We start from the raw sequence: 25,723 nt of genomic DNA on the forward strand, positions 1-25,723 counted from the left end.
AATTCCACTTTTGGGTGGAACTCCGCTTTAACCTCACAGAAAGGCAACGGTCAAGCTCTTGCACGTATTACAGCTGCAGTACACTCTGGCAAACACAAGGAGGTGCTACATGACAAATCTGACTTTTGTCAAAGTGCATTAACCCATGTAGACCTGCCCGCCCACATTTAGGCAGCAGAGTCGAATGGCTGCATTAGCTTTCCTAGTCGGTAACCTGGAACATGTATACCAATCAGAGAATTCAGGAGTCCACATCTACAAACTTGTTCTGGGTTAGGGATGTTCAATCAATTAATCAGAATCAAACAGGGCAACTAGGATTTACAGATTGAAAAGCCAGCAATGGTGACGCTTCATCTCTCAGAACAGGTTTAAACATTGCAGGTTTGGGATACCGTACAGTAGCTATGTAGTCTGCCAATCTGTGGCATGCGTTAAATTAAATAAAAAAAAAAGCAAGCCCTTTTAAACAAACCCAATTTAAATCGAATTTTACAAAGATGACAGGCTTTCTAACCAAGACAATGGAAAATTCAACAAAGGTCCCCGGAGAAGTGTTGCATTGCCTGCGCTGGTATTACGATGATTTTAATGTGTTCCCCAGACACCCTGAATTTTCAAACCCAGGGAAATCAAAAGGAAACAAAAAAAGTCTGTATATATTTCACTCTGCAGAGACTTCCACAGAACACATAAAAAGAACAAGCTGTAGGCTGGAGCACTGTACAGAGTTCTCACTCGACACAGGTCGGCAAGGAGTCCATTTCCAGATCACTGCACCATTGGTAACCTCATAGGTGCAGGGGGACGGGCAGCTGGGGGACGTGGAGGAGGTGGAGCCGGGCGAGGAGGTGGGGGAGGACCACGCTGGTAGCCATAGGGAGGAGGTCTGGGAGGACCGTTGAAGCCGTGTGGTGGCATGAGAGGTGGTGGGCGCATTCCGGGAGGCATGCCTGGATGTCCTGAGGTACAAGAGAAAGAAGGTTAGCAGATGAAAATTTTACAGAATGTTTCATATCTCAGCAGTGTCCTCGTTCCTTCTAACTCCAAAGCAAGTAGATCCTGATGAGATGATATGGGCATCTTACAAGGGCGCTCTTCAGAAAGGGTACTGATGGAGCTGCTGTAGACCTGGGAAGCTTAGCGAAGGCCAAGAACACTGATAAAAGTTACATTTTCTAGCTGGCCTGGGATCACTTTGTCAGAACTTTTTTTTTTTTTTAATTTCTTTATTTAGTAAAAGGTTATAATACATAACATGAAAAACAGTGCAATAAGCAAAAAACGGCGTGGTACAACACACATTGTTGACAGATACATTGCTCCACATGGCTCCAAACCTTGTCAGAACCTAACCACTTGCCGACCGCCGCACGACTATATATTGCGGCAGTCAGCCCCTCCTGGGCAAAGTGACGTACCGGTACGTCATTTGCCCACGAGCCTGTAGGGGGCGGGAGCGTGCCACCGGCGGCGCACTCCCGCCCCAGCTCGTTTACTAACATCCCCGCGCGTGTGACCGGCGGCTCCGATGTCCGCCAGCCACTCGCAATCTCGCTCAGGAGAGGGAAAAAGGCAGGCGGCTGATGTAAACACAGCCGTCTGTCATTCTCCCTTAGATCATCACAGAGGCTATGTGATCCTGCTATGTAGGATCGTATGTCTGTGTTATGATCTAACAAGACACGCCCCTTGACAGTTAGAATCACGCCCCTAGGGACACATTTAACCCCTTGATCACCAATAAAGTTAACCCCTTCCCTGACAGTGTAATTTTTACAGTAACAGTGCATATTTATAGCACTGATTACTGTAGTAATATCACTGGTGCCCCCAAGTGTCAGAAACGTCAGTCAGGGGTCCGATCTGTCCGCCGCAATGTCGCAGTCCCGCAAAAAAAAAAAAAAAAAAACACAGATCGCCGCCATTACTAGTTAAAAAAAAAAAAGACGACAAATCTTTCCCGTAGATCGTAAATGCAATAACTTTTGCGCAAATCAAAATACGCTTGTTGCGATTTTTTTTTTTACCAAAAATATGTAGCAGAAAACAAATTGGCCTAAAATATAAAAAGATTTTAATTTTTACACTTTTTTTTTGAGAATTTCATATAAAAAAAAAGTGAAAAATGTTGTTATTTTTGCAAAATTGTCGCTCTTTTTTTGTATAGTGCAAAAAGTAAAAATCGCACAGGTGATCAAATACCACCAAAAGACATCTCTGTTTGTGGGAAAAAAGGACGTCAATTTCATTTGGGTACAGCGTCGCCCGACCGCGTAATTGTCCGTTACAGTCACGCAGTGCTGAATCGCAAAATACCCCCTGGTCAGGAAGGGGGTAAAATCTTGCGGGGCTTAAGTGGTTAAAACAAAATTCAGCATCATTTTGTCTTCATTCCCCCATGTGTTGAGCTTTCTGTTGAGCTGGTCATTGAGCAGCCAAATTCTCCGGGGCTTAAAAATTGGAGGATATTTTGTCCGATTTTTGTCAAGTGTGTACGGGCCTTAAGTGATAGCAGCTCCTTTTTCACCAATCCGTATAAACAGACATTACCACTTAGTGCTATAAATATGCACTGTTACTGTAATAATGACACTGGAAGGGAAGGGGTTAACACTGTTGTGATCAAGGGGTTAACACTGTTGTGATCAAGGGGTAAACACTGTGGTGATCAAGGGGTTAAATGTGTGCCTCATGCTTACTGACGTGTGTGGGGGGAGGGGGTTGTGTGACAGAGGCACAGATCGCAGGTTCAGCTATGCTGAATCCTGTGATCTGTCCCTGCCTGTCACATAGGAGATCCGCCCGCTTTGTTTACACAAGCGGTTGGATTTCCTCACTCTTTCCCCAACGATGGGGGAAGAGCGGCGGTGATCACCGCTGCTCCTCCCCTGGCCTGACTCCCGCTGTGTCTGAATTCAGCGGGAGCGAGCCTCCGGCGGCGCGTGCGACCGAGAACGGGAGGAGTCCAGCGTTGTAGGTCTACGTCGCTGGACCTAGCCGAGCCGCTCTGCTGCAGTAGCAGCAACGTGAGTGGTCGGCTAGCGGTTACACAAAGCCAGATATCGGGACTAGAAAAGTCGGATCGGTGCACCCCTAGTTTTGTTATGATAAACTTCCGGGTTGTCAGCAACTTCCGATCAGGCGCGGTCTTTCATATCCGATTTTTCGCGTATGTACTGCGTACACATTAAATGAAAATTGGTCGTCTGGGGACGGACGATAAAAATTTTGGCGTTTGTCCCTCCGTTTTTTTTACGTTGAAAATGTCGGCATCGGCTGCTGAAAGCTGTGTACACACTAGCCTAAAATCGTACGATTTTACCTCGGATGGGAATTTTCGGCAAATTTTCTACTAGTGTGTACCCCACTTAAGGGTGGGCTGCAGACAAGTAAATCTACGATAGCAATCCTGAAAGAGTGCCTCACACTGACTGCTACACAACACTGGAGTGTAGCATGCAGTAGTTATCAATAGCCAGTAGTAGAACTATACTCCAAATTTGAGCAATTGATTGCTACTTCATGCAACTGCATGTGGAGCCATCACTAGTGATTACTTACAAGCATTGGGAATCACTGTTATAGCAAAAAATTGCCCATGGGTGCCCCCTTATAAGTGCACTTGTCCTATAAGATGCCCATAATCATGAGATGGCTGACAGAAGGTCAGCGGCCCACAAACATACAATCATTTCCAAATACCATACCTATGCAGATAGGATAAACAATCAATACGGCTACTTTTGACCACAAAAAAACAAACTTACCCATCGCACCAAATGGAGGTCCCCGTGGTGGCATTCCCATTGGAGGGGGTCCAGGGGGAGCCATACCTGGAGGACGTGTGGCCATCTGAGCAGGAGACGGAGCCATTCCTGGGTGCGGGGCCTGCATCTGCAGACCTGTGGATACACAAAGTTAATTAGGGCAGACCAAGGACAACACAGGTGAAGCTTCGAAAGGTTTTATAGCCCCTCTCCACAATTCTAACCCCATTACTCATCACATCTACAACAGTGAAGTAGAATTATTTATGAAGTCATTTTTTGTTGTTAAAACAGAAACTATAGTGAAATTTTTTTTTTTCGCAAATGGAAATTCTGAAGAATCATTTGATATCCTTCCCAAATTCCACAAGCGATGTGCCAGAAAGAGACATCAGAATTGTCGCTGTCGTCACTTTCCGTACCTGATGACCAATTTTCCCACCAATCACTATCGCTCAGTTCTTCAAGTAACTCAAGTTTCCCTGTCGCTGTTTTCCAGTTCGTCTAAAAGCGCTTTTGCGCAAAAAAGAACGCTTTTTGGACGCCATAGTCGTTCTCTATTTTCCAGGCGCAAAGAACTGGAAAACCACAGGCAGGGCACTGGAAAAGTCCCCAGGTGAAATCCTGTGGTGAAATGGGATGATACAGTGTAATCCGTTAGGATCACAGCTTTGTATCATCTCATTTGGTGGATTTACATGTTTGAAATCGCCGCCGGTTCCACCCCCTGGGTTGCAACACTCGCAGGGAAGGGAACCAGAAGGCAAGTGCCGGCAATCGGCCGAGCACACAGCGAGAGGAAAGCGGGAGGAAGGCGGGGGATCACAGGGAAGGCGAGTGTGATTCTGGGGTAATCCCGAGTGTGGCTCGGGGTTACCGCTTTTAGTACTGAAAATTAACCCTGAGCCACACTCGGGAATACCACTCGGGAGGTTAAACGAAATCTCTCTAAAAAAACAAGCTGATAATTTCACCCCCATGCCCCACTCCATGATGAATAATGCTTCTAATAATCCCTCCCCTTCCCAGGGTACTAGGCGTAATCCTAGACTCTGACTTGTCTTTTCAGTCCCAAATCCAATTGCTGTCAAAAGCTTGTAGACTTCACCTCCGTAACGCCTCTAAAATTCGCCCCTTTTTAACTAATAAAACCACCAAGCTGCTCATTCACTCCCTTATCTCTCGCCTTAACAATTGCAACTCTTTTCTCATAGGCCTTCATCTTCAAAGGATCTCTCCTCTTTAATTCATCATAAAGGCTGCTGCCAGATCATCTACCTTACCAACGGCTCAGTGTCTGCCACCCCTCTCCGCCAATCCCTACACTGGCTTCCAATTGCCCAGCAAATTAAATTCAAAATACAACATCATTATACAATGCCATTAACAACTCTGCCCCGAGCTACATCACCAATCTTGTCTCCAAATATCACCCAGATAATCCTCTCCAGACCTCCTGCTCTCAAGTTGCCTCGTCTCCTCCCCCCTTGCTAGTCTCCGGGACTTCCCCAGAGTCTCTCCCATCCTCTGGAACTCCCCACCCCAATCTGTCAGGCTATTTCCTACTTTGGCTGCCTGCCTTTAGTTACATAGTAGTTGAGGTTGAATAAAGACAATAGTCCATCCAGTTCAACCTGTGTAGGTGTGTGTGGACGTAATCATTTCCCATACCCCTGAATGTTCTGATCCTTGAGATGTACATCCAAGAGTCTTTTAAAAGTAGCCATACTTCCCGCAGTTACTACCATTCGTGGCAGAGAATTACAGTCTTGTAGCCCTTACAGTAAAGAGCCCCCTGCATAGCCTGAGGTTAAATTTGGGCTATACCTGAAAACTCATCTCTTCAGGGAAGCCTATTACGCCTCCAACTAACAACTTATCACTTCCATCAGCTGATCCCCCCAGAGTTATAAACCTTTTATACCACTTGTCCCACCCTTATGAGCAGGGCCCTCTTAACCCTCTTGTATGGTAACTGTACTGTCTCCCTTTATATTGTAAAGCGCTGTTCAAACTGTTGGCGTTATATAAATCCTGTACAATAATATTAGCTACAAGGAACACCACCTTAAAGAGTAGACAGAGGAACATCCCCAATAGGTTCAAAGGGTGCCAAGAGAACCAAATTCAGATTTCAAAGAGTCACAGGGACGGGACCAGGCAAAGCCACATTCCGCGGCCAGCGCGGAAGTTCTCCCCTCCCCCCTCTCCCTGCAATCTGCGGGACACGTCACAGGTCCCAGAAGATTGCCCGTCCAGTGAGGACGCACAGTGTGGCTCCCGCATTCGCAGTGCGCACCCGGCTGTGAAGCCGCAAGCTGTCACAGCCGGGTGCCCACACTAGAGATGCTGGCGCCGCGGGGAGAAGAGGGAGAGATCCGAGGCTCCCACAAGCCGCATCGCTGGACCGTGGGACAGGTGAGTGTGTGTTTATTAAAAGTCTGCAGCTACACTTTTTGTAGCTGCTGACTTTTAATAAACACCAGAACGGGTGCAACTCTGCTTTAATAGTAGATAAACATAGAAAGATCCCATCACTTATCTGGTCTACTTGCAAGTGTGCTAGCATTTCCCTGTACGTGTGTCCCTTAAAACAAAATTCAGCATCATTGTCTTCATTCCCCCATGTGTTGACCTTCCTCTACCTCACTGTGTAGATTTATTTATAAGAGTTACCTCTAAACTTCCTTTTGTTGCCCAACACCACTGCCTCTGCTACACTGAATTACCAAGCAGTTTTGTCATTCCACCTGATGGGACTACAGAACTCCACCTACCTGTACCCCTTCACCACAAGCACACATTACCAGCAAAACAGTGGTGCTGGCTTGACTTACAAGAGCTCACCCACACAGTGGGGGAAATTTACTACACAGAGTGCAAAATCTGGTGCAGCCTTGCATAGAAACCAATCAAGATTATCCTGTGGCAGTGTCACTTACCTGGGTGCATTGCTCCTGACTGGAACTGCATTGGTACTTGTGGTTGACCACCACCTCCAGCGCCACCTGCTCCTGCTGCAGTGAGTGGAGATATTGGGGGCGGAGGCATGTTTGGAGGCATCCCTGGAGGTAATGTACCAGGCGGCGGACCTGGAGGAAAAGCGGGTAAGCCTGTAAAAAGAAATAACATTCATGTAAGAAAACAGCACGGATGGTCTGAGAGCGGAATCTCTACTCTAGTACCTCTCATACTCCTCTCCTGTACTGAAATTGCTTACTCTGATTTCACTGCACACGGAGGTTCTCGGTGTGTATTAGAAGCTGCAACAAGCTGGATCACAGGTGTCAAAACACAAGGCCCGTGGGCCGAATGTGGCCCTCCAGGCCATTTCAGGTGGCCCCCGCACCTCTCCTGCAGCTGCGGCACCCCCCTTGTCTCAGTAGTCGGCAGCAGACAGAGAGGACAGAACTCTGTTGCCAAATCCTGTGCTTCTCTCTGCTGCTGCAGAAAGGCTCGTCTTTGACCACCCCCCCCTTCTCAGCAGTCTGCAGCAGAGAGGAGGGCAGAACTCCTACAGATCCTTCCACCTCGCTGCGATTCCACAACACCACCTTGTCTCTGCCCCCCCTGGACTCAGCATTCAGCAGACTTTGTAAGCGGACTCCAGCCCTCCTCTATTCCTCCTCCAGACCTGGCACTTTATTCTTCCCTGATCCACCCGCATCTTCTTCCTGGCAGTAGCACAAGGTAAGGGGGTGCATTGTGATGTAAGGAAGGGTGGGTGACTCTTGACTTATGATGGTGAGGGGCTCTTGGAGTCTCATGTAAGGGGGCGTGAGGTGCTCTGGACATCTAATCTTACAGATATAACCGGCCCTTTGAGGGCAACCATAATGCTGATGCGGCCCGCAATGAAATTGAGTTTGACACCCCTGAGCTAGATAGAGCCTGTCCCATTATCTGGCTGTAGAACATCCAACATTATCTAGTAATTTCCCCCCTAGACTGACTGTCCCTGATCCACTTCCTTCAATTGGATTTAAGCTCTTTTAATCATGGAGGCTCAACATCACATGGACGTTGTCTAGGACATCTGATGGGTGAAATACAGTCACCCTAAAAAGCCCACTCCTCCAAACTGATATCAAAGCATTTTAAAATTTGCATACTCTGCCCCAATACAAGCAGTGGGCTGGCTCATGGAAGGAGGGCTCCTAAAAAGGAGTACAGAGCCAGGGTGCTGTGATGTTCTTAGGAAGCTGTGTACAGCACCCTGCTGGCCCCTCCCAGCAGCCAGGATCTGCCTGTATTGCACAGAGAAGTATGGAGACCCAGTGAGGACACTGGGTCTCCATAACGTACGTATAACGTTATTTAACAGAAAGGATTTATCTTAACATTAGCATGTGGATAAGAGGAAAGGAGGAACCAGGGAAGGCTGAAATATGATTCAGTGCCGGTTCACACTACTCCGACTTGTCAGGCGACTTGGTCGCCCTGACAAATAGCTCCCAATGCTGTGCGATGGAACCATACTAATCAGAGCGACTCAAGTCACTCCGACTTAGAAAAAGGTTCCTTCACTATTTTTTGGTGAAGTCGGAGGGACTTGCATTGACTTCTATTATGAGAAGTCGTTTGCAAGCCACGATGAAGTCGCGCTGCACGGGCGACTTCAAAGTTGCCCGAATTCGGGGCGACTGAGTCGGATTAGTGTGAACCGACTCTAAAGCTTAACTCCATGTTTAAGTGAATATGAAACAGTTTGCACCAAGTCAGTCCAAACTATCTCCTTCACCGACACATGCAGAGGCTGTCCGCACTCTATGAACTCTATTGAAGCTTCAGCTACACACAGTATTCAGCACTATGTTCCAGCAGCAGGACAGGAACTTCCCATTTTACTCCCGGACCAAAACAGAGTCAGGCTGAGTGGTACTAAGCCATTCACAAGGAGCGTTGTACATTCTGAATGAATACAAGGATTCTTCTGATTCGCTAAGGTTGGCAGATGACGTCAATCTCTCCCTCAGCGAATCAGAAGAATCCTTGCACTCACTGCAAAAATACAAGTCTTCCTGTGAATGGCTAAGCAGTGCTGTATAGTGCATGTGCTGAAGCTACACACTAGGGGTGCACCAAAACGAAACTTCCGATGCCGAAAATGATCAGCCGATATTTGGCGGTCATTATTGGCACTTTTTTTTTCTCTAACGGCAAAACGCTGATAGCCCTATTTTCAGCCAATATATCGGTGCATCACTACTGCACACAGTTCATACAAGAGGGATGTTGGGGCGCTTGTGCTAAAGAGAAAGGACCCCAGTGCAGCAACAATATTTGGTTGAGACAATCAGGGACTACTGGAGCATATGCTCTACAAGTGCTGGTGTAAAACTCAGGGCAGCTCTGGCAGGCAAAAGACGGAAATCCCGCTGGCAACAAAAGAAGAAAACAGGCGTCGCTGAGTGTAGCATAAAAATGTAATTACATGACATGTATATCAACTCACATGGGGATTGCCTTAGTCCATAGTTCCTAGATCGCTTCCTGTATCCTGTATGTCCGCCTTCCAACTGGCCCGCAGCCGGGTGATGATGATTTCAGGAAGGACCGTGGAGGAGCTGGATCAGGCAAAGGCAGCGGTGAATCGCAAGCCTCCCGGAAATGACGTAACACATTTTGGAGCATGCGCACTACGCTCCTTCCTCAGACGTATGCCTTTGCCTGATCCAGCTCCTCCACGGTCTTTCCTGCAAACGTCATCACCCAGTTGGAAGGCGGACATACAGGATACAGAAAGCGATCCAGGAACTATGGACTAAGGCAATCCCCATGTGAGTTGATATACATGTCATGTAATTAAATTTTTAGGCTACAATCAGCGGCGCCTGTTTTCTTATTTTCTCTTTTCTTTTTTTTTTTTTTCTACACACAGTTCATACAGCACTTACAGCTGCTACATCCAGGCCCGGATTAGCCAAAGGGCAGACCAGGCACTTGAATGGTGGGCCGAGGCCACACATCCTTGTGAGGCCCAAGGAAGCTGGGCTGCTCCTTGAACCAATGCCAGGGATGAGGGGGAAACATGAAGGGGGAGGAACTAGAAGAGACATGTTTGGCCGCCAGCTTGGTTCAGCTGTTGGTGCCGTGGGGCATGACCATGAAGGGGGAAGGAGCTGGAGGAGACAGCTGCTGCAGGCACCACAGAGCCGGATCAGCCGGAGAGAACATGATTGCGGACACCATGGGAACCTAGGGAGGAGCGGTAAAAATGGCTGCATTTAGAAGCTTGCATTAGCTGTGTGTACGTTCTTCCTTATTGTAAGGATTTCAGCAAAATTTCCTGCATAACCCAATTCTGCTCCTCAGATATTGAGATGCACCATGTCAATGCACTTGTGGAGTTCCTTACAAAACTAAGCGGAAGGTATGCCTTTATCATAACCATGCAATTAGTAACAGAATAGAAAATATTCCTCCCCCTATACTTTGCTATTGATAAAACTGCCTAAAATAAATGTCTTATTCCATGCAACACACTGTCTAATCTGGCCGCCCCTTCTACAGTTGGGGGGAACAGTCGTCATCGCTGCTGAAGGGGAAAAAAAAAAACAAAAGCCATGCTTTCATGCCGCCTCTGCCTATCCTTCCATGCCTTTTACTGCTTAGCTCCAGTCCCTCTCTGGCCCACTGAGTCAGTGGAGTGCATAAAGAAAAACTAAAGAAATATAAACTGAAGGAATGTGTCACAGATTATGAAGAAATACAGAGGCATGAAAAGTCTGAAGGAAGAACATTTTGATTAGGGATGCACCGATCCAATATTCGGATCGGATATTGGCGTCGATATGGCCATTTTAGATGGATCGGGGGATCGGTAACATATACCGATCCACTGGCCGATCTGGTTTTTGCTTGGTAACGGCTCAGCCATCCCTTACTAGGTGCAGTAGTAGTATGGGATGGGAGCCGCTACTTCCTGTATAGGTCCGGCTCACAGGAGGAGTGATATCAGATGCACTCCACCTGTGAATGGAGGAGCCGTACACATGAAGCAGTGGCTTTACTCTGTACTGCAGCCGCTTGCTTTGTGTGTAGCTCCGAAACGGTTCCGGTATCGGCGATTTCACAATGCCAGATATCGGTATCGGGTCCAAAAAAGTTGGATCGGTGCATCCCTAATTTTGATGCTGCACAACCCTTCTTAGCAAGGATGGATAAAAGTAGAAAAACAAACACAAGGGCGCACCAGCTTAATGCATTATCCTCTGAATAAAAGGTATAAAAATACTCACAAACAACTTCTTGATGCAAGCATATGAAATTGGTATATTGCCATCAGCATCAAAATCGTCCTCTGAAGCTGGAAAGGCTTACGCATTTTGAGGCTTGGCCTCTTCCTCAGAGGCTCTGAGGAAGAGGCTGAGCCTCGAAACCCGTAAGTTTTCCAGCTTCAGAGGAGAATACACCCTTTGATTTTGATGCTGATGACAATACCTATTTGATATGCTTGTATCAAGAACTCGTTTGCGAGTATTTTTATAACTTTTATTTAATAAAACCTTTTTAGAGGATAATGCACTAGGCCGGTGCCCCTTGTGTTTGTTTTTCAATTTCAGCGGTCCCAGACCACCCTGGTCTTGTTAGGGGCTGCAAGGCCGAAGCATGCAAGTGAGGCCAAGTAGAAGGTCTTTGGTAACCGCATGAGTGTGGCTGGATGTGTTAGAAGATTACTTCTCAGAGCGCAGGAGACAGGTGCTTTGCACCAATTTTTTGGTTTGATGGATAAAAATAGGCTGATAAAAAATTCCTGTGTGCACCCCTACTATTAGGACACCACCAAGTCCAACTCACCTGCAGCTACAGCGCTGGTTAGGGAAGTGATGACAGCAGGAACTGTAGGAGGAGGAGGGGCATCCGCAAAAAGCTGGTGAGGCCTATCAGCCTGGGACAGTGGGTTCTGTGCAGCCAGCAACCTCTCTGCCGCCGAGCCGTGCCTTTCACCCTTAGAGTCCTTCTTAAAGGCATAGGACACTGTGATGGGCCGGTTACATAAATACTGTCCGTTCATAGCCTCGATGGCTGCGTCTGAAGCATCAAAGCTTGCAAAGTTAATGAAAGCGTAGCCCTTGGAGTTGCCAGTGTCTGGATCTCGCATGATCTTAGGGGTCTGGAGGATGACACCAAAGGCACTGAAAGTATCGTACAGAAGCTTCTCATCAATCTCGGGGTCCAGGTTGCCAATAAAAATGTTTGCTCCAACGTCTAAATTTTTGTTGTGTGCTGAGGCTTTATTCACTCGAATGGGCTTCCCGTATAATTTTATCATGTTCATAATCTTAATGGCGTAGTCTGCATCCTCCTCGCTTAGGAACTCCACAAAGCCATAACCTGCAATATATTAGTATATTTACTTCACACCCCTCGTGATCAAAAAAGTTACACAATCACAAAGAAAAACTAGACAGGACAAGTGTCATGGGAGGACAAACTACAGTAGGCTGCATTCACATGTCAGCGTATTGATCGCAGGCAGAATCGCCGCGATTCCGCCCGCGATCCGGAAATCATTGCAAATCGCGGGACGCCTGTGCGTTGCCCGTGATTTGCAATAGCACCCCAAACGCTGTGCGATGTTGCCGCGATTTCCGCCAGCCGAAACGCGGTTACATCGCTCAAAAAAAAAATCGCGGGACGCATTACGCCCAAAAAAGTACAAGAGCTTCTTTGGAGCGTTATGCGTCCCGCAATTTTTTTTGCGCGATGTTACCGCGATTCGGCAGGCGGAAATCACGGCAACATCGCTCAGCGTTTGGGGTGCTATTGCAAATCACGGGCAACGCACAGGGGTCCCGCGTTTTGCAATGATTTCCGGATCGCGGGCGGAATCGCGGTGATTCTGCCCGCGATCAATACGCTGACATGTGAATGCAGCCTAAAAGCCAGAAGCTAAGGCAACATATACCCCCCAAACACCAGAAGACAGCAGCTACTGGCTCCTGGAATTTATCTAGACCTGCCTTGTGTAGAAAGCCTTGAATCCCTCTAATCAGCCCCTGCCTTCAGGATCACAAGGGTGTCCACTGTTCTGTCCCAAGGTTTCCTACCAACTGACCCTCATTTGATGTTGCAATTCCATTTTTAGTTAGGCTTCATTCACACAGAAGTACCGAGGCACAGATGTTCTGTGCAGGAAGCCTGTTCAAATCTGTGTGGATCAGGTATACAAATCAGAATGGCGAAAGCATGCGTCCCGATGTGCAGGAATGTATAGACGTGGATGGGCTCAGATCTGTGCAGTCAGCCACCTGTCATTGATATGAACAGGCTGCCTGTACAGGACCCCTGTGCACCCCAGGAGACAGAAGACAGCTCTTCACATGAGTGTACGGATCGGTAAGCCCGTGTTAATGAGGCCTAAATTAGGAAAGAACTTGGGAGTTGGAAGCACCTGTGGTCAGGTTTGAAATGTTCTGGCAGTCCTACATCCTAGTTGTAGGTCAGGGATTCATTAGGGCTCTTTCACACAGGCGGACCGTTCAGATCTGAACGGTCCCCCCATGCACCCCTATGGGGCATCGGATGTCAGCGGAGACATGTCCGCTGACATCCGATCCGTCAAATCTGGACGGATGAGAACGGACCGACGGCAGGGGTGTATTTTGGTTTTGTGCTGCCCTAGGCAAGATTGGGCACCCCCCCCCCCTCCTATGTAAATTTGCCCCACCCCTTCCTGTTTAATGGATGTGACTCTCTCCAAGTCCCAGCAAGGACCCCTGAGATCTCATGAGAGGGGGGGGGGGGGTGAGAGGGGGTAGGAGAGAGAGAGTGGGGGATGGGTAAGGGAGGGTGAGGGGGAGATGAGAGAAAGAGGGTGGGAGAAAGAGAGAGAGAGAAGGAGGTGGAGAGAGAGAGAGAGAGAGAGAGAGAGTGGTGGGAGAGAGAGAGGGATCGGGTGAGAGGGATCGGGTGAGAGAAAGAGGGAGAGTAGGAAAGAAAGGGGATGGGTGGGAGAGAGAGGAGGGTGGGAGAGAGAGAGAGAGATGGGGGTGGTGGGAAAGAGAGGGGGGTGGGAGAGAGAGGAAGAAGGGAGTGGGGGAGAGAGGGAGAGCACTCACCAGCATCCTCACAGTTCACTGAAATCTACAAGCCCTCTACCATGGTGGGAGAAGGTAGTTGCATTTCAATCATTTGCAGATAGCTGTGAATGAACGATGCTGAGATGTGGGCGGAGCCCTGCACAGCCACGCTCTTTAAAGTGGAGTTCCACCCATTTTACTAAGTTTAGATGTATGTAATCCCCTTAAAAAATACTTTTACCAATGGAAACTATTTTTTTTTCCTGCAAGGAAATACCTTTTTTTTTTTTCTTCTTTATTGATCCTCACTTCCGGGTCCGGCCACCTATAGGCGATTACGTCATTCGGTGATTCGCAAGGGCGGCTGGGATGTATCCCAGCCGCCCTTGCGAATCGCCTAGTGACGAAATCTCGCATGATTACACCGGACCAGCTGTACTCGGATGCATTGAGTCCGTGCTCTGCCCTGCCTCTTTTCATTGAGCTCTACGGGATGTATTGCTTTGAGTCCGTGCTCTGCCCTGCCTCTTTTCATTGAGCTCTAAGGGATGTATTGCTTTGAGTCCGTGCTCTGCCCTGCCTCTTTTCATTGAGCTCTAAGGGATGTATTGCTTTGAGTCCGTGCTCTGCCCTGCCTCTTTTCATTGAGCTCTAAGGGATGTATTGCTTTGAGTTCCCTCCTCTCAGTGAGCACGGACTGAAAGCATTACATCCTGTAGAGCTCACTGAGAGGGGGCGGAGCCCGAACTCAATGCAATACATCCGAGTACAGCTGGTCCGGTGTAATAATGCGAGATTTCTTCACTAGGCGATTCGCAAGGGCTGCTGGGATGTACCCTTGCGAATCACCGAATGACATAATCGCCTATAGGTGGCCGGACCCGGAAGTGAGGATCAATAAAGAAGAAAAAAAAAAGGTATTTCCTTGCAGAAAAAAAAAATAGTTTCCATTGGTAAAAGTATTTTTTAAGGGGATTACATACATCTAAACTTAGTAAAATGGGTGGAACTCCACTTTAACTTGTTACAGTGGGTGCAGGAAGAGGATGCCCTGCACGCTATCACAGTGGGGGATAAGAGGGGTGCAGGCAGGTGCCCTTGGTAGTGCAGGCAGGTGCCCTTGTAAAATTACACAGGTGTAACATAACATGTTACCATAGGTAAACGTATCCTTTGGGATTTGCTTGTAAGTAGAGAGGATAATAGGTACGGTAAGTCTTCATTTCACTTCAGGATAAGTGTTTGGATGTGTTATGGTAAGTGTTTATTGACATCTTTTGTAATGGCTTATAGTGCCAAAGCCCCAAGTTCAAAAACTGAAGAATACAAGCGCTATCTTTACTAGCAATCAAATGATAAAGCCATGCCATATGCCTAGCAAAAGTCTGCTGGAGGGCATTCTCAGCAAGCCTGAGTGACTTTATGACAACGTACAAGGGGCTTTTAAGGGTCCATAGAGACAATTCAAGGGATGTACACGTGAACTCTGGTAATACTTCTTCTACGTGCAGGAGACCAATAGACACCAACCATATTGCCCTTACCTTGATGCTGCCCTGTGACCCGGTCCTTGGGCATGTGAGTGTTTACCACCGGCCCGGCTTGGAGAAACAGCTCCCATAGTAGCGGCTCAGATACCTTCTCGTCCAAACCTCCAACATAAACTGTGGCGTCTAGGAGAGAACAAAACAGCACAAGGATGCATTAACCTTCACCAGCCTGTACCTTGTATGCAATTTTAGGCCACCAGCTAATTAAATGTTAAAGCGGAGTTCCAGCCTAACACACTCACCTGTCCAACGGTCCAGCGATGCAGCCGCCCGAAGCCTCGCTCTTCTCCCTCTCTGCTCTCCGGCGCCGGCATTACTGGTGTGGGCACCCGGCTGTGACAGTTTGCGGCTTCACAGCCGGGTATGCACTGCGCATACGCGTCGTGATTGGCCGGCAATCTTCTGGGACCTCTGACATGTCCCAGAAGATTGCAGGGAGGGAGGGGGAGAGGAGAACTTCCGCTCAGGGCGCCGCGGCGCTCCCGAGCGGAAGTGGGAGCGGGTACCTGTCAAAACTAGGTACCCGCTCCCCCCCCAAAAAATGACATGCCAAATGGGGCATGTCAGGGGGTTAGCACCACCTAAAGCGGAAGTTCCACTTTTGGGTGGAACTCCGCTTTAATTATGAATGATGGCACTATAATTATTGCTCTCACTCTGACGTTTGCGGTGATATCTCACACGTGTAGTGCAATCAGTGCGCCAGACCTAAACGCACGTTTGCTATATGTGCAGGGGGGTGGGGGGGGTACTATTTTTATTAGATTTATTATTACACTTCTTTTCATTTAACGTAATTGCTATCACAAGGGGCCTAACAAGCCCTGTTGTGCCAGATGACAGGTACTCTTTACTGAGACATTAGTATCTATCAGAGCATTATACTTTATACAAGCCACTGCCTGGTGCCTGACTACCTTCTGGACTACAGGTCCCTTTCCTTGTCCCTCAGTCAGTCCCAGTGCTATCTGGCCAGGAACTATAGTATCATGTTCTAGGACCTGGGGGCAACCAAGTACCCGCAGGCCTGCTTGCCTAAACGGAACAGGGGCGGCTATAGCCATAAAAAACTCGCTACCTCTCACATACTAAGCAAGCACTCTACCATTTCTACCTATTTTCCCTTTGCGAACAGGCCCCTTGTGATAGCTTTGGGCAGGTGACAGGTACTCTTCATGCAGACATCAAAGATCTCAGACCCCCAAGGTCTCCCACGCCCTCCAAAGCATCTAACCAAATACAGATCGTGCTTGGTTAGCCGCTTCCATGGCTGTAAGGGCCCTTTCACACAGATATGTTTTTCCTGCATTTATATCTTGCAAAAAAAAAAAAACACACACAAAAAATGTTTCCCTTTAAACTAGGGATAGACCATCAAACTGACTACTATTCCTATCCCGGCTGAGATTGAAACTTGTATTTTGGGGCTGGTGAACGCGCTGGCCCACACTGTTGCTACACGTACCCTCCTGGGGCTTCTGCTCTTCTATGCCAGAAAACTGGTGGTGATGCGTTGGAGAGCCCCTGGGGTCCCGACGTTATCACAATGGAAGATGCTGGTGAACTCCATGATACCTCTATATAAAGCGGTGTACAAGTTTAGGGGATGTTCCAAAAAATTCCACAAAGTGTGGGGTCTGTGGTTGGATGCTGCAGATACCGCAGACGATTCCTCGGCTCCGGCCGTTGATGTGTCTCGACCAGCTACTTAGGTTTACTTGTATATATGCATTGCGCTGTTTGAATTTTTTGATTTACAGTATGTACTGGACCATGATTGGGAACACCAATGCTTAGTAGACTCGGTACTTATCTGTGATACTCTGGACTACCTTTGAGCTGCAGCCACTGTTAGGGGGTTAGTGGGGGGGGTTTTCTTCCCCCCTTTTTTTTTTTCTTTCTTTATGTTCTTTTTGTTTCTCTTTTTCATTGTTTTGTTTTGTTGAGCTGGGGTATGCCCGAATGGCTCTGTTTTGTATGTTGTTATAAAACTCAATAAAAAAAAAAAAAAAAAAAAAAAACTAGGGATAGACCGATTATCGGCAAGGCCGATATGCACTTTCCCCAATATATCGGTATCGGCCCCGGAACTGGCCGATATTTTTGTGAAGTCATTCTGCCTTCTTAGACCGCCTCCCTCGCCTTGGACAGCCTCGTCTGGAGTCAGTCTCGTGGGAGTGTATCACAGCCATACATCCACCCACAGCAGCCTGGTGCCAGCCAGCCACACACATCCACAGGCCCTGTACCAGCCAGCCACAGACAGGGTGCCAGACAGCCGCCCCCACCACAGGGTGCCAGACCGCCGCCCCCACCACAGGGTGCCAGACCGCCGCCCCCACCACAGGGTGCCAGACAGCCGCCCCCACCACAGGGTGCCAGACCGCCGCCCCCACCACAGGGTGCCAGACAGCCGCCCCCACCACAGGGTGCCAGACAGCCGCCCCCACCACAGGGTGCCAGACCGCCGCCCCCACCACAGGGTGCCAGACCGCCGCCCCCACCACAGGGTGCCAGACCGCCGCCCTCACCACAGGGTGCCAGACCGCCGCCCTCACCACAGGGTGCCAGACCGCCGCCCTCACCACAGGGTGCCAGACAGCCGCCCTCACCACAGGGTGCCAGACAGCCGCCCCCACCACAGGGTGCCAGACAGCCGCCCCCACCACAGGGTGCCAGACAGCCGCCCCCACCACAGGGTGCCAGACAGCCGCCCCCACCACAGGGTGCCAGACAGCCGCCCCCACCACAGGGTGCCAGACAGCCGCCCCCACCACAGGGTGCCAGACAGCCGCCCCCACCACAGGGTGCCAGACAGCCAGCAAGCATTAAACAAAAATGAACATGTTCAGTACAAGATTTGTCTTCATTTTTCAAAACTTTAAATGTACAAAATATCGGCCGATACCGATACGTTGTGACCAAAACATCGGTATCGGACCTGAAAAAAAAACATATCGGTCTATCCCTACTTTAAATCCTATGGGACTCTTCACACCACCGCGGTATGCAGTGCGTTTTGAAAAGTCCTGCATGCGGCATCTTTGCTGCGGTTTTAAAAACTGCACCAAAAACGCAGCTTCCCATTAAAATGAATGGAAATTGCGGTAAAAACCGTGGTAAAACCGCACCACGTTTTGCATTTGTGTGTCACATTTCCATTTTTTACAGGTGCAGGCAACCCAAAAAAAGCACAGGAAAATTATCAAACACAGCTAAATCGCAATAGAACTGCATATGCATTTTTAAAGCGATTTGGCTACCGAGCAGTGTAAAAGCGTCCCAACAGTCAGAGAATGCCAGCTCTGAAACTGGAAGTGACGGAACCATTGTCACTTTCCGGCTTTGCCACAGAGATCATCGGGGAATGGACATTCCTTAATCTCCCCTGTGTGAAGTTGTCCGGGTCATTTACGATAAAAGAAAAAAAATGTGCCTATAGTTCTACTTTACCGGTCCCCCGATAACAGGGACTCAGTTATATACAAATATCAACGGTCGATGGCTAGCTCCCCTCCTATCCCCTTATAAATATTAGTTACTAAACCCACATGCCACACCCAAGAACCACTAGACATTGACCCCTATTGTCAGTTGAACTAGCTGGACATGTCTTTTTTCAACCTTTGTAACTATATTTACTGTGGTTCTGGGCACTACGGAGGAACAGGAGAGCCTGGGAACCATCACCGGTGGTGTTGAAGACCCTTCTCAGTACCATATAACTGACTAGGTGGCTGCAGAACCTCCTTGAACACTTTTACTAGGTGGCCGTAGAACCTCCTTGAACACTTTTACTAGGTGGCCGTAGAACCTCCTTGAACCCTTTTACTAGGTGGCTGTAGAACCTCCTTGAACACTTTTACTAGGTGGCTGCAGAACCTCCTTGAACACTTTTACTAGGTGGCCGCAGAACCTCCTTGAACCCTTTTACTAGGTGGCTGTAGAACCTCCTTGAACCCTTTTACTAGGTGGCCGTAGAACCTCCTTGAACACTTTTACTAGGTGTCCGTAGAACCTCCTTGAACACTTACTAGGTGGCTGCAGAACCTCCTTGAACACTTTTACTAGGTGGCTGCAGAACCTCCTTGAACACTTACTAGGTGGCTGCAGAACCTCTTTGAACCCTTTTACTAGGTGTCTGTAGAACCTCCTTGAACCCTTTTACTAGGTGGCTTTAGAACCTCTTTGAACCCTTTTACTAGGTGGCTGCAGAACCTCCTTGAACACTTACTAGGTGGCTGCAGAACCTCCTTGAACACTTACTAGGTGGCTTTAGAACCTCCTTGAACACTTTTACTAGGTGGCCGCAGAACCTCCTTGAACACTTCTACTAGGTGGCCGTAGAACCTCCTTGAACCCTTTTACTAGGTGGCCGTAGAACCTCCTTGAACACTTTTACTAGGTGGCTGTAGAACCTCCTTGAACACTTTTACTAGGTGGCTGTAGAACCTCCTTGAACACTTTTACTAGGTGGCCGTAGAACCTCCTTGAACACTTTTACTAGGTGGCCGTAGAACCTCCTTGAACCCTTTTACTAGGTGGCCGTAGAACCTCCTTGAACCCTTTTACTAGGTGGCCGTAGAACCTCCTTGAACACTTTTACTAGGTGGCTGCAGAACCTCCTTGAACACTTTTACTAGGTGGCCGCAGAACCTCCTTGAACACTTTTACTAGGTGGCTGCAGAACCTCCTTGAACACTTTTACAAGGTGGCCGCAGAACCTCCTTGAACACTTTTACTAGGTGTCCGTAGAACCTCCTTGAACCCTTTTACTAGGTGGCCGTAGAACCTCCTTGAACACTTTTACTAGGTGTCCGTAGAACCTCCTTGAACACTTTTACTAGGTGGCTGTAGAACCTCTTTGAACCCTTTTACTAGGTGGCTGTAGAACCTCCTTGAACCCTTTTACTAGGTGGCCGTAGAACCTCCTTGAACACTTACTAGGTGGCTGCAGAACCTCCTTGAACACTTACTAGGTGGCTGCAGAACCTCTTTGAACCCTTTTACTAGGTGTCTGTAGAACCTCCTTGAACCCTTTTACTAGGTGGCTTTAGAACCTCTTTGAACCCTTTTACTAGGTGGCTGCAGAACCTCCTTGAACACTTACTAGGTGGCTGCAGAACCTCCTTGAACACTTTTACTAGGTGGCTTTAGAACCTCCTTGAACACTTTTACTAGGTGGCTTTAGAACCTCCTTGAACACTTTTACTAGGTGGCTGTAGAACCTTCTTGAACACTTTTACTAGGTGGCCGCAGAACCTCCTTGAACCCTTTTACTAGGTGGCTGTAGAACCTCCTTGAACCCTTTTACTAGGTGGCCGTAGAACCTCCTTGAACCCTTTTACTAGGTGGCTGCAGAACCTCCTTGAACACTTACTAGGTGGCTGCAGAACCTCCTTGAACACTTACTAGGTGGCTTTAGAACCTCCTTGAACACTTTTACTAGGTGGCTTTAGAACCTCCTTGAACACTTTTACTAGGTGGCTGTAGAACCTTCTTGAACACTTTTACTAGGTGGCCGCAGAACCTCCTTGAACCCTTTTACTAGGTGGCTGTAGAACCTCCTTGAACCCTTTTACTAGGTGGCCGCAGAACCTCCTTGAACCCTTTTACTAGGTGGCTGTAGAACCTCCTTGAACCCTTTTACTAGGTGGCCGTAGAACCTCCTTGAACACTTTTACTAGGTGGCTGCAGAACCTCCTTGAACACTTTTACAAGGTGGCCGCAGAACCTCCTTGAACACTTTTACTAGGTGTCCGTAGAACCTCCTTGAACACTTTTACTAGGTGGCTGTAGAACCTCTTTGAACCCTTTTACTAGGTGGCTGTAGAACCTCCTTGAACCCTTTTACTAGGTGGCTGCAGAACCTCCTTGAACCCTTTTACTAGGTGGCTGTAGAACCTCCTTGAACCCTTTTACTAGGTGGCCGTAGAACCTCCTTGAACACTTACTAGGTGGCTGCAGAACCTCCTTGAACACTTACTAGGTGGCTGCAGAACCTCTTTGAACCCTTTTACTAGGTGTCTGTAGAACCTCCTTGAACCCTTTTACTAGGTGGCTTTAGAACCTCTTTGAACCCTTTTACTAGGTGGCTGCAGAACCTCCTTGAACACTTACTAGGTGGCTGTAGAACCTCCTTGAACACTTACTAGGTGGCTTTAGAACCTCCTTGAACACTTTTACTAGGTGGCTTTAGAACCTCCTTGAACACTTTTACTAGGTGGCTTTAGAACCTCCTTGAACACTTTTACTAGGTGGCTGTAGAACCTTCTTGAACCCTTTTACTAGGTGGCTGTAGAACCTCCTTGAACCCTTTTACTAGGTGGCCGTAGAACCTCCTTGAACCCTTTTACTAGGTGGCTGCAGAACCTCCTTGAACACTTACTAGGTGGCTGCAGAACCTCCTTGAACACTTTTACTAGGTGGCTTTAGAACCTCCTTGAACACTTTTACTAGGTGGCTGTAGAACCTTCTTGAACACTTTTACTAGGTGGCCGCAGAACCTCCTTGAACCCTTTTACTAGGTGGCTGTAGAACCTCCTTGAACCCTTTTACTAGGTGGCCGCAGAACCTCCTTGAACACTTTTACTAGGTGGCTGTAGAACCTCCTTGAACCCTTTTACTAGGTGGCCGTAGAACCTCCTTGAACCCTTTTACTAGGTGGCTGCAGAACCTCCTTGAACACTTACTAGGTGGCTGCAGAACCTCCTTGAACACTTTTACTAGGTGGCTGTAGAACCTTCTTGAACACTTTTACTAGGTGGCCGCAGAACCTCCTTGAACCCTTTTACTAGGTGGCTTTAGAACCTCCTTGAACACTTTTACTAGGTGGCTTTAGAACCTCCTTGAACACTTTTACTAGGTGGCTTTAGAACCTCCTTGAACACTTTTACTAGGTGGCTGTAGAACCTTCTTGAACCCTTTTACTAGGTGGCTGTAGAACCTCCTTGAACCCTTTTACTAGGTGGCCGTAGAACCTCCTTGAACCCTTTTACTAGGTGGCTGCAGAACCTCCTTGAACACTTACTAGGTGGCTGCAGAACCTCCTTGAACACTTTTACTAGGTGGCTTTAGAACCTCCTTGAACACTTTTACTAGGTGGCTGTAGAACCTTCTTGAACACTTTTACTAGGTGGCTGTAGAACCTTCTTGAACACTTTTACTAGGTGGCCGCAGAACCTCCTTGAACCCTTTTACTAGGTGGCTGTAGAACCTCCTTGAACCCTTTTACTAGGTGGCCGCAGAACCTCCTTGAACACTTTTACTAGGTGGCTGTAGAACCTCCTTGAACCCTTTTACTAGGTGGCCGTAGAACCTCCTTGAACACTTTTACTAGGTGTCCGTAGAACCTCCTTGAACACTTTTACTAGGTGGCTGTAGAACCTCTTTGAACCCTTTTACTAGGTGGCTGTAGAACCTCCTTGAACCCTTTTACTAGGTGGCTGTAGAACCTCCTTGAACCCTTTTACTAGGTGGCCGTAGAACCTCCTTGAACACTTACTAGGTGGCTGCAGAACCTCCTTGAACACTTACTAGGTGGCTGCAGAACCTCTTTGAACCCTTTTACTAGGTGTCTGTAGAACCTCCTTGAACCCTTTTACTAGGTGGCTTTAGAACCTCTTTGAACCCTTTTACTAGGTGGCTGCAGAACCTCCTTGAACACTTACTAGGTGGCTGTAGAACCTCCTTGAACACTTACTAGGTGGCTTTAGAACCTCCTTGAACACTTTTACTAGGTGGCTTTAGAACCTCCTTGAACACTTTTACTAGGTGGCTTTAGAACCTCCTTGAACACTTTTACTAGGTGGCTGTAGAACCTTCTTGAACCCTTTTACTAGGTGGCTGTAGAACCTCCTTGAACCCTTTTACTAGGTGGCCGTAGAACCTCCTTGAACCCTTTTACTAGGTGGCTGCAGAACCTCCTTGAACACTTACTAGGTGGCTGCAGAACCTCCTTGAACACTTTTACTAGGTGGCTTTAGAACCTCCTTGAACACTTTTACTAGGTGGCTGTAGAACCTTCTTGAACCCTTTTACTAGGTGGCTGTAGAACCTCCTTGAACCCTTTTACTAGGTGGCTGTAGAACCTCCTTGAACCCTTTTACTAGGTGGCCGTAGAACCTCCTTGAACACTTTTACTAGGTGGCTGTAGAACCTCCTTGAACACTTTTACTAGGTGGCTGCAGAACCTCCTTGAACACTTTTACTAAACAGCTGCTTGTTGGCTGTAATACCCAATACCAAGACTGCAGCTGCAACCATGAACTAACACTTTCTGCAGGCCATAATATATATGGCAGTCAGAATAAAACTCTCCATATACCAGCGATGACATCTGTCTCTCGCCACCGCTGCCAATATTTCTGCCGCGTCTTCCACATCGGATATCTTTCTTAGACTATTGAAAGTGTAACTCCTGGGCATTTGTACTGAAATTACATTATGTTAGCTACTATTCTCAGCATCCTACAGATGCCAACAGTTTGCACATTCTCCGCGCCATCCTTGGAAGTGGGCACAGTCTGGCCCTGTAATGTGCGGGCACAGTCTGGCCCTGTAAGGTGCGGGCACAGTCTGGCCCTGTAGTGTGCGGGCACAGTCTGGCCCTGTAGTGTGTGGGCACAGTCTGGCCCTGTAAGGTGCGGGCACAGTCTGGCCCTGTAAGGTGCGGGCACAGTCTGGCCCTGTAATGTGTGGGCACAGTCCGGCCCTCTTGTGTGGGCACAGTCTGGCCTGTAGTGTGTGGGCACAGTCTGGCCCTGTAGTGTGTGGGCACAGTCTGGCCCTGTAGTGTGTGGGCACAGTCTGGCCCTGTAGTGTGCGGGCACAGTCTGGCCCTGTAGTGTGTGGGCACCTCTCCCCTCCACAGGCCGCTCATACACTACAAGGCCGAGCACTGGGAGCCGTTACCCGTAGCAACCAGGCCACTGCCATTCCCAGAGCGGCGCTGGTTTGCTAGGTACAAAGGCCCAACACACAGCTCCTAATTCTACAGCAGGCCAGCCCGTCGCCTCCCTCTGCAGTCCAATTTATTCCCCCCGTCTCACCCTGATTCCGCTCCGAAATCGGTCCCGCCGCCATCTTCAACCAGCATGCAACACAGCCTCAGCGCCGCTTCGTCCCTAATTCCGCCACGTCACTTCCGGTAAGCTCTGTACACTGATAAAAACTTTATTGCGTGCGTACAGTGTAAACAAAACAGAGGGAGAAGGAATGGGGCGTGGTTTTAAATAAATGGAATTTTCCATATGGGAATAGGAAATAGGAGTATTTATATGTCATAGTTATATGTTATATGTCATATTTATATGTCAATACTTCTATTTATATCCAAATATGGAAATAGCTTCCTCTGTATAGTCAGCCAGCACTGGAGAGTGGTTTTCACAAGCAAGACATGTATAAATAAATGAGAGCAGCATTCTAATACCATAAATAAGGGATATACCATAGAATATCCGCTTTCTGACCATATCACTTACATGGACGGTAGCCTGGAACCCGTACTAGGCCGAGAACGAGTGCCTTTGATTTAAAAATGGGGCCATTACGTAACTGCGCATGCGCCCGCCCTGCCCAGCTTGTACGAGCTTTCCTGAGCCCAGCAGGCATCGGAACGGGGCATGTGCCGTTACGACGTCGGCCCGCAACCATTTTTTTTATGGGCACCAATTGCCGTAACAGGCATTTATGGGCAACCCAATTAACGGGCGGTTGTCATTACTGATTAGACGGGACAAGTCCCAGCAGAGTATATTACCCGGGACAGGCTCCTATTTGCTGGGCCTGTCCCGGCAAAAACGGGACAGTTGGCAGGTATGTCAGCACTTGCAGACAGTCGGCGCATGCACCAACGGCGGCCCGGTGTTCTATCAGATTAGCGCTACCCATCAGATTGTGTAACGGAAGTGACGTTTCAATAAAAAAACGCTTACTGCGTTCCAATATGCGTTTCATGACGGGTAGCGGTAATCTGATAGAACACCCATGCGGACATCTTACTACACCCAGCTACTTCTTGAATTTCAGAGAATTTTAGCAATAAAGTGAGCGTATACAAATAAATATAGTATATTGACATAGGTGATGCTGTTTTGATGTTACATTTGGAAAGAAGATGGACGCCAGCAGTAGGAAGGTGGCGGATGAGTGGGCTCCAGGCTTTGGATGGCTATCCTGGGCTGTCTTATCCCGGGGGGGCTGCAATGCATCTGGAGGGCAACGCTGTCTCCTGCTGCGCCTTTGCTGCTGGGGGAGGGCGACGGGGCCCTCGATGTGCATTGGCGCCATGTTTCTCACGCGTGTGACGTCATCTGCTGCGTCAGGCACCACCCATTCGGCGTGACATCATCATTCTGCTTGATGTGGGGTGTCT

General features: G+C 48.3%; 1 protein-coding gene across 1 annotated transcript; it reads right to left on the bottom strand.

Annotated features, from left to right (window-relative positions):
- Positions 1-327: 327 nt before the first annotated feature.
- SF3B4 (splicing factor 3b subunit 4) lies at positions 328-24,494 on the bottom strand. Its single transcript, XM_082275466.1, has 6 exons — positions 24,396-24,494; positions 15,340-15,468; positions 11,571-12,107; positions 6,713-6,883; positions 3,771-3,905; positions 328-962 (listed from the first exon to the last, which is right to left on the bottom strand). Exons 1-6 carry the CDS (start codon positions 24,427-24,429, stop codon positions 772-774), a joined length of 1,197 nt encoding a protein of 398 aa, XP_082131592.1. The 5' UTR covers positions 24,430-24,494; the 3' UTR covers positions 328-771.
- Between the last annotated feature and the right edge of the window lie 1,229 nt (positions 24,495-25,723).

Source organism: Pelophylax lessonae (genome assembly GCF_965119305.1).
Source record: "Pelophylax lessonae genome assembly, chromosome: 13".
NCBI classification, from domain to species: Eukaryota; Metazoa; Chordata; class Amphibia; order Anura; family Ranidae; genus Pelophylax; species Pelophylax lessonae.